Source organism: Agelaius phoeniceus, chromosome Z (assembly GCF_051311805.1).
Source record: "Agelaius phoeniceus isolate bAgePho1 chromosome Z, bAgePho1.hap1, whole genome shotgun sequence".
NCBI lineage: Eukaryota > Metazoa > Chordata > Aves > Passeriformes > Icteridae > Agelaius > Agelaius phoeniceus.
This window is the reverse complement of record NC_135303.1, coordinates 43479493-43487595: the sequence shown is the minus strand read 5'-3', so window position 1 is coordinate 43487595 and position 8103 is coordinate 43479493. Positions and strand designations below refer to the sequence as shown.

General features: G+C 54.2%; 2 protein-coding genes across 15 annotated transcripts in view; one reads left to right on the top strand and one right to left on the bottom strand.

Annotated features, from left to right (window-relative positions):
• The first annotated feature begins 2899 nt into the window (after window positions 1-2899).
• The window catches only part of ELAVL2 (ELAV like RNA binding protein 2), an 87907-nt gene continuing 82703 nt past the window's right edge, over window positions 2900-8103 (top strand). For 3 of the 14 annotated variants that reach the window (XM_077171960.1, XM_077171958.1, XM_054652547.2), the window contains exon 1: window positions 2905-3034. In XM_077171960.1, coding sequence (XP_077028075.1) covers window positions 2962-3034 — 73 coding nt within the window. In that variant the 5' untranslated portion in view covers window positions 2905-2961. Of the gene's footprint in view, window positions 3035-3077; window positions 3787-4161; window positions 4181-5608; window positions 5717-8103 lie in introns of those variants that run through there. The other 11 variants (XM_077171968.1, XM_077171963.1, XM_077171969.1 and 8 more) reach the window with 9 other exon arrangements.
• On the bottom strand, window positions 3763-5532 carry LOC143692232 (uncharacterized). Its single transcript, XM_077171973.1, has 2 exons — window positions 5386-5532; window positions 3763-4726 (listed from the first exon to the last, which is right to left on the bottom strand). Exons 1-2 carry the CDS (start codon window positions 5426-5428, stop codon window positions 3948-3950), a joined length of 822 nt encoding a protein of 273 aa, XP_077028088.1. The 5' UTR covers window positions 5429-5532; the 3' UTR covers window positions 3763-3947.

Sequence of the window (8103 nt, the reverse complement as noted above, 5' to 3'; positions counted from 1 at the left end):
AGAGGGAGTGCCAAGCCCGCGTGTACTGGTATCACGTATATATCGAGGTGCTTTCCTGCGGATAGGAAGGGCACGTTCCCCTTCCCCGGGGCGGCCCCTCCGCAGACGCGGCGGGGCCGCGCCGCTGTCCGTGGTGCTGAGGCGGGGCCGCGCGGTTCGCTGCCCTGACAGCCACTCCGTGCGCGGCAGCCGCTGCTTCGCTTGCTTTATTTCTTATTTTTTCACTTTCATTAAAAAAAAAAAAAAAAATTAAAAAATCCCCCTCTGTGCTAGCCGGTAAACATTTTTCTTCCAGCGCAATTTGCTGCTTTTACTGCCATTCCCTGACCACTTAGTTCCAGCCAGAGGATTCAACAGGGTTCAGCACGCCTGAACAACCAGCTCTTCTCTCCTCCTACTTCTCTCCTTCCATGTCCAACGCCTATTAAATAACCCATACACGTTTTAGCTAAAGGCTATGTCCAGACAGCCAGCTACTGCTAATCATAAAGTCTTCTTTTCAGACATATTACTTAAGCAAAGGGGAACTTCACAGGAAAGTGTTTTTCCAGGGAGATCAGAAAATTTAGCTTTCCTTCTGACATTGCTGGAACCAAGGCTCTCTGAATACATATCAGACATGAGAAAGGCCGATGACAAGGCAATTTGCTAAAACAGCTATTTTCTGCCTAATTTCACTTTAGCACTGTGTATTGACAAACATGACAGATGTGAGTACATTACTGGTAGAGATACTAAGGCTTGAAAGAAAATGCATAACCTTTGGGTTTTGTCTCGAAAAGCTGGCCACTAATTGTAGCTGGAAGGTTGTTCCTTTTGGGTGGGGAGGGATGGGGGGGAAGATGGAATCAGGAGTTCTGAATATCAGACCTGACAGGGAAGCTGCTGAGAGCGGAGTCCTTTCATTTCCTAAAAGTTCAGGAAGACACTCTTCTGGTTTCTAACAGCATACATTTTGCATTTTGGCATCCACTTTAAACGGTTTCTTTAGTTCTAAAACCAGATATGTATTATACCATTCTAAAATTGGGCAGGGGCGGGGCGGGGGAGGGAAGGGCCTGAAATGTTTGGGGGTATTGAGTGAATGCATCAGACTGCTTAAGAAATCATCTAAATAATTTTTAAAAATTTTCTTCCTTTCTCTCTTTTTATACATTAAAGATGTTCTCCTAAGGAACACTTTTTTTTTTTTAAACACATGAAGCAAAAAAGTAATAAACAACTAAATCTAGTAATTCTGAAGACAGAAACATTGTGCACAGTTTTTATAGATGTTTTCTACTTGATAGAACAAACAGTACTTACAGCACTTCAGTTCAGAAATATATATATATATAAATATATATAAGACTTGCTGATAAATGCTTCTATAGAATAAAGAACCTGAGCAGCTTAATTTTGATAATCATTAGGAGACTTTCAGAAGCAGTTTGGCTGTTTCAAAGGGTAAAATTTGCCATAATTAAACGAGTCTGAGCCTCAGACATAAGCTGAGAAAGTGTACACTTTTCTGAATACTTACACTACTAAGAGCACAATTTTTACATACATCCACAAACTGTGTGTGAATAGACATCACTTCATGCAGGACCTTTGTATAAACAGCTTCGAGAAAGCAGGCGCCCCCACCCCACTCCTTATTCAGTCCTCGGAGCCAGTGGTTTGCTACTTGTTCCACCAAGGAGTTATTCACTGTTTTGGAATGCTGCTGATTTAAAAAGTTGGTGATACATTGTTAATGATCAGATTGTGTGTTCTAGAAAAACACTGGCTACATTAAGCATAGAACTAATTATGTAAAATGTAAAATCAGTCCCTGTATAACTCTCAGTTGTTGTCATAGTAGTAGGATAGGGAGATCATAATAAACAGAGGATACACAATTCATTGTATATCATTTATAAACACACAGGGACACTCTCATTGAAACACTGTCTCTATTTGAAATCACATGCCTCTATTTTTGTGCCTTGCTACACGCAAATGCCAGAATAGTCTAAATAAGCATTTGCTTTCTGCAGGGTGAAAGTGCTTTGCTATTCAAAATACACGACACACACTTGTGTTACAGAAGAAAAGCCATGTTTAGGAAGCACTTCTGATTCTGAAAATAAATGATCAAGTGCAGTGAAGGTCAAACAGTAAGGAGAGTAAAAGGCACCCTTCAGAATACCACGCAGGATTGTTTCTTCTGTACAACTCCTCTTTTCTTTGCAAACATGTTTGCACTGCAAGATAGAATTGAGTACATCATGAATAAAAGCTCCTTCCTTCCTCCCTTCCTTCCCTCCTTCCGCCACTTCCTTCCAGAATGTTTGTTAGAAGTATTATTAATATATTATTATTTAACACTCATTAATGTATCCACTCCCAGAAGGACTAGAGCAGTCCCTGGCCGGTAATAACAAACTTGGCACACATGCAGCCAGAACTGGGTGGAGTGGGGGCATAAGGAAAAAAAAAAAGGAACAAAACCAAAAAAGCCAAACAAAAACAAGCGGACAAATAACACAAAACCAACTAACAACAACAACAAAAAAGACGCTGCCTCCTCGGCGGCACCTCTTGCTAAGGAATGGTGGCACCGCGCGCCGGCCGCCCCGGGCGTGCCCTGATGCACCGCCCCGCGCCCACGTGGCTGACGGAGTAGCAGCAGTGGCCGCGCCACCGGAGCAGCGCCCGGCGCCTCACGGGCCGCGCTGGGAGTGGCGCGGGGCGGTCGCAGCGCCTCGCCAGGGCCGCGCCGGAGCGCGCCGGGACCCGCCGGGGCCGTGTGGGGCCCGCCGGGGCCGTGTCGGGCCCGCCCAGCCCCGGGCCCGCCCGCGCGCGCGGAGGCGGCCCCGCGCGGCGCAGCGCACGCTGAAGCGCGGCGCCATGCGCCCTGCCGGAGTGGCGGCCGGCGCGGCCAATGGGCGGCCGCCGCCTCGCCGGGGGCGGGGCGAGTGGGCGGCGGCCGGGCCAATGTGGGCGCGCGGCGCCGCCAGCAGCCTGCGTTGCGCCGGGGTGCGGGGACGCAGCCGCGCGTGGCGCCGGGGTAGGCGTGGGGCGGCTGCCTGGCGGGGGGGCGGGCGCGGGCGCGGACGGACGGACGGACGCGGGACGGGACGCGGCCGCCTCTGGACGGACACACGCCCCCCGCCGCGTCCCCGCGGCCGCGCTGCTGGGCGCGGCGCGCAGACGCACGCACCCCGGCGCGGCGGCGGGCAGGAGCCGGGCGGCGGGGCTGCTATAAATCTGCGGAGCGGTCCGCCTCCCTGCGAGGCACGGCGCGGCACCGCACGGCGTCGTTCCCCCCCCCCCCTCCCCCCACCCCCCGCGCACTCAGCGATGCTGCAGTTGGCTCGGGTGGTGAGCCGCTAGGAAGTGACCAGCAGGGAGGAAGGGAGAGAGAGCGTCTTTAAAATCGCCCTTCCATCCTTCTTTTCTTTGTTCCTTCATTTCTCTCTCCCCTCGTTTTGTTCCATTGGGTTGCGAAAGGAGGGTCGTCCTGTCACTCTCCCACTTTTGAGTTCTCCTGTTTTCATTTTTTTATTTTCTGATTTTTTTTAATTTTTGATTTTTCCCCCTTAGTGTCGGACTGTTGGGGTGGGGGAGGGAAAGGATTTTTTTGGTCTTGTTTTGGTTTTTATTTGCTTCCTTTTATAACTGTCAGCAATTTAGCTCTTGTCTGTTGTCTTGAGAGAACTATCCATCTGCCTCTTACTCCTGATCGGGAGAACTGCGCCGTTACTTTTTTTTTTTTCTTTTTTTTTCTTTTTTTTTTTTTTTTAATCCGAGGACTGGAAGGTAAGTTATGGCTTGATTCTTTCTGTTACTGTACGTGTCCGATAGGGTCCACGCGACCCACTCCAGAGATGCATGCCTTGTAGAATTATGCTGAACACCTGCTGTGTTTGCTCCGTATTGACACGGTTCGTGCCGACGGCGCTGAGTGAGGCTGTTCGTGGCTATGGCAGCATGCCCGCGGAGCTGAGTTGCTGAAAGTGTTTGCAGCGTGGGGAGGGCAGCCGCTGAAACTGGGGGACCGCACCGCGCCCACGCAGGATGGCATGCGCATCCCTACCTGGGCTGGCCCAGCCGCAAAGTTCCCGGCGTGACCGCGCCCGTCCAGCTCCGGATGCGTCTCCTTGCGGAGAGTATCCGAGGGGACGGACCCGCACCGCGCTGGTCAAGGGAGACGGTATCACTTTGAGGAGATAAACTCGTATTTTCAGATTAGCCGGGATAAGGCTCTCCGCGCCTAACTGCATTAGCCGCACGGCGGTTTTTTTGCTTCCTGCGGGGCTGGGAGGCGACTGCGTGCCACGGCGCACAAAGACGCGGTCGGCAGCATTGTCAGCGGGAGCGGAGGGCGGGCGGCGGGCTGAGGAGAGCCGCTGGGCTTTCCCGGAGAGAAGTCTATTGCTGTCGGGTGGGGCGGGCCCGTGTCTTTTCGTGGGAATGAATAACCCACCGCGGGAGGGGACGCGTCCCTTTGTTCCGGGCGTCGGGGCACTGCGCGGCGGTGCATGGGCAGCGTGGGCGGGGCGGCCCCGATCTCTGTCCGTGGTCCTAGCGGGGCGGCGGGGACGCGGACAGCAGTCGCCGCTGTGCGCGAGGAAAGTTTGCGTCCGGCAGCCGCGGCAGGGGTCCCAGCGAGGCTCCGGGCAAAGGGACGGATGGGGCGTCCCGTCCTCAGGCGCGTCCCCCGTCCTCTCGCCCTTCGTCCCTGCGGCGGTGGGAGGGTCTGGGAAGGAGGAGAAGGCGGCGATGGTAAACGCTGGCGCTGCAGTTTGTGCTACCGGCAAAAACCGGCCGCTAGCACTGCCATTGTTGTTTAATTTATACTCTGCCAGCGCGCTACACCGTACCCATCTATTTCACATACGAAAATAACTAATGTGATACCTATATGAGCCAGGCAAATGGATAGTTATACCTCAAGTCGTTTTCAAGAACCGGCGGTGAGGCGGTGTATCTTGAGCGCTAGTCTTGGGAGCGCTAGGAGGGCGGGGGACACGCAGTCCCGCGGGGACGGGACCTCCCGTCGCCAGCACTGACAGCCCTTAGGGCGCTCGCTGGAGCGCTACCCGCGCGGAACGAGCCGCCCGCAGGAGCGCAGCCGCGGTGCTCGGCAGCCGAACCTTGCGGGGGGCGAGGAGGGGTCCCCTCGCAGCCGGGCGATGCACGAAACGGGACGGCGCTGTCAGTGGCTAAAAAAATGCCCGTCGCAGGTCGCGGAACGCTCGCTGCCCCTGCGCCCCTTCGGGCGGGCGGCTTGGGGGCTCGTTCGCCCCACCGAGCCGTTTCTGGAGAGGGAGGCAGCGTGGAGCCTCGGGGGCTCGACACTTTTTAGGGAATGACGGGGAGCCTTAGGGAGATGGGCAAGCACTGTGGGTATCTTACCTCTGACCCTACTGGGGACGGGGAAGGCAAGCTCCCGCCCCATCCTGATCAGCAGACTCCGCTGCTAGGCTTTCCCCGCCGCCCCAAGGCGCCCGGCAGCAGTAGCGGAGTAGGGCCCGCCCGGCCTTGGCTCCGCCAAGTGCCCGCATTGCCCGGGGGCGCGGCCCCGTGGGCGCGGGCTTCTTGAGTGGCCGCCGGCAGCGTCACTCAGGCGGTGGCCGCGGGGGCGGGCTGTGGGGGCCTTTATCTGCCCGTCAGCGAACTGCTCGTCTCTGTTGGCGGCCGGGCGAGTGCGGGACGGTGGGGTGGCGGGAGCGCCAGGAGCCATCAGGTGAGGCGGGGCGCCGCGCCGCTCCCTCGGGTAGCAGACACCTTTTCCCCACTCTGCTCCCAGCCCCGGACGGCAGCGGCGGTAACCAGGCTCCGCGAAACTCGCCGCTCCTGCAGACCGCAGACGGACTGCCGGTCCCGGGCTGCTGAAAGAAGGGCGGGTCGAGGGGCTGGGAACGGAGACGGGGTTTACGGGGAGCCATGCGGTCTTGGCAGAGACGTGCCGGGACGCTGGATTCGCCCCGGAGGAGGAGTGGAGGAGAGCTGGAGTCGGAGCGGGGCTGTAGCCCGCGCGGGGAGCACGGCGGGAAGGCGGGGGGGCCTGGGCTACGGGCCGCCGGCGCATGGCCATGGTACTCCCCAGCAAAGCGTAAAGGTAAATCAAGGCGTGTGCGGAGACCTTCACCGTCCCCTACTACTGTGACTTGTGGCTTTCCACCAGTACCGGCTTGTTGCGGGCTGGGTTCCAAACTCCAATATACTGGTGGTGTTGGGTTAAGAGCGGCTTCTTGACAGTTGTGGACATCAGGGTTTTTTTTTCTGCGAACGGTTACTTCATCCCCTTTCCCTTGTCCCGTACTAGATGAGTTTAATCGTTTTTTGCTTTAAGCTTCGGGCTTTTCTGACTATTTCCTTTCTTTTTTCCCCCCCTCCTTTTTTTTTTTTTAGTGTGGTTTTAATTAGGTGCTTAAACACTTGTCCCCCCGGACATTGTTCAATAAACCCTTTGTTTAATCAGCAGCATCTCTGAATGACTTTCACCCCACCTTTCTCTAGCGTGGCCCTACCACTCGAGCGTCGCTCTGATTCTCCCCGCAAGCTGCACCCTCCTTTCTGCCTTGCTCGCGTCTGACTTTGCTCTAACCGGAGCGCTTATATCCATTATGTTCACCGTAGTGCATCTGCCGCCTCCTGAGCGCGCCCTGCGGCGCGGCGGAGCCGTGGGGCGGCAGAGGGCCGCGGGTGGAGGGCGCGGAGCTGTGCCTGGCTGCGGAGGGGCCGCGGGGCTGCCCGCCGCACCTGCGGGGCGCGGGGAACCGAGCCGCGCCCACGGGCGGGGCTGTGTGGCCGGCGGCAGCGCTCCCTCCGATGGAAAAGGCGCGGCGGAGCACCCGGTGCTGCCTGGTGCCGGCCTTCGACGCCCCGGGCTCGGCCGTGCGGAGGGCCCCGCCCTGCGAGTGGGCCCTGCTGGGCTGGGGAGTTCCCGCGCTGGAGAGGGGACCCGGGCGCGGGGGGATGGGGTGAGGGTGCCCGGCGCAATTGCTTTGCTTTATTTCGGGGTTTACGTCGCGCTGAGGAGTCAAGTGTCGCACCGCGTCCGAGCTTGGTCAGGCTGAGGGGTCGTAACCCCGTCATCTCTGCATTTGCAGGGAGCATTACCAGGTTCGGTGTATTGCCTGCCTTTTCAGGTTGCCCTGCCCCGGGAAAAAAAATTCCCATTCGTGCCTTGAGTGCGTGGAGAGTGAGTTGATTTTGCTTCAACTGCGTAATGCTGATGGTGAGAACTCTTGGAACAGCCAGGCAGCTCGGTCCCCTTTTAAGCTCGTTACCCGCTCTGTAGCATCCGTTTAAATTCAGGTGTTACTTGTTAGAACTGGAAAGCTGATAGTTACTGAAAAAAAAAATTCAGAAACCATGTAAAACACACAAGAAAATTTGTGTTTATAAAATAGTCTTTGATGGTAGTTTATTCAGTTGAAGTCTCTGAGACTAAAAGGTGTTGCCATATTTTTTAAGTTTTGAAGACAGTCTTGGTTGATAAAGTTTAGTAGTACTTAGGATGTCAGTGTCTTGTGTTCTTACAAGTGATACTGGATGAAGTTGTAGCACCGAGTGAATTGAGTATTTCAGGATGTGTGTATTTTCTTGAAAAGTAATAGATTCCCGATATTTTGTGCTGAAAAACTCCTTGCCATTTGACTTTGTTTTTATTTTGATGGAAAATTTTATATTAAACTGGGGGGGGGGGGGCTAGAAGGTGTTCCACTATGTGGGGGACATTTGGTTGAGGAAGCACAGTGGTATTAGTTTTAGCTTCCGTTTTCCTTTTTCAGTTCCATGAATTCTGAATCCTGAAGTTACATTCAGGTTTTTTCATCTCTTTTCTCTGACCTTTCAGAAATGTTATATTAGGGGTGATAGTTCTAGCAGTGGACTTTGAACCTCATTTCTAGCAACTATGCATAAATAATTTTGTTTGCAAATATAAAATTGGCAATTCTATATGCATGGTGTACAATGGAATATTACTTAATTGGAGAGAAACATAGATATTTGAAGTTTTTACTGTGATATATTATTGAGGATTTGTAACTACAGACACATACTAAAACTACTAAGAAATTTTATCAGATGTATTCAAATCTGATGAAGCATATCTTTAATGCT

Excerpts from the sequence above, each read along its gene's own strand:
- LOC143692232 (XM_077171973.1), bottom strand. The coding sequence starts at position 5,428 with ATGGGGCGGGAGCTTGCCTTCCCCGTCCCCAGTAGGGTCAGAG. Across the intron at positions 4,727-5,385 it reads CGTCCCCAGTAGGGTCAGAG|ACCCTCCCACCGCCGCAGGG; the intron begins GTAAGATACCCA and ends CCTCCTTCCCAG.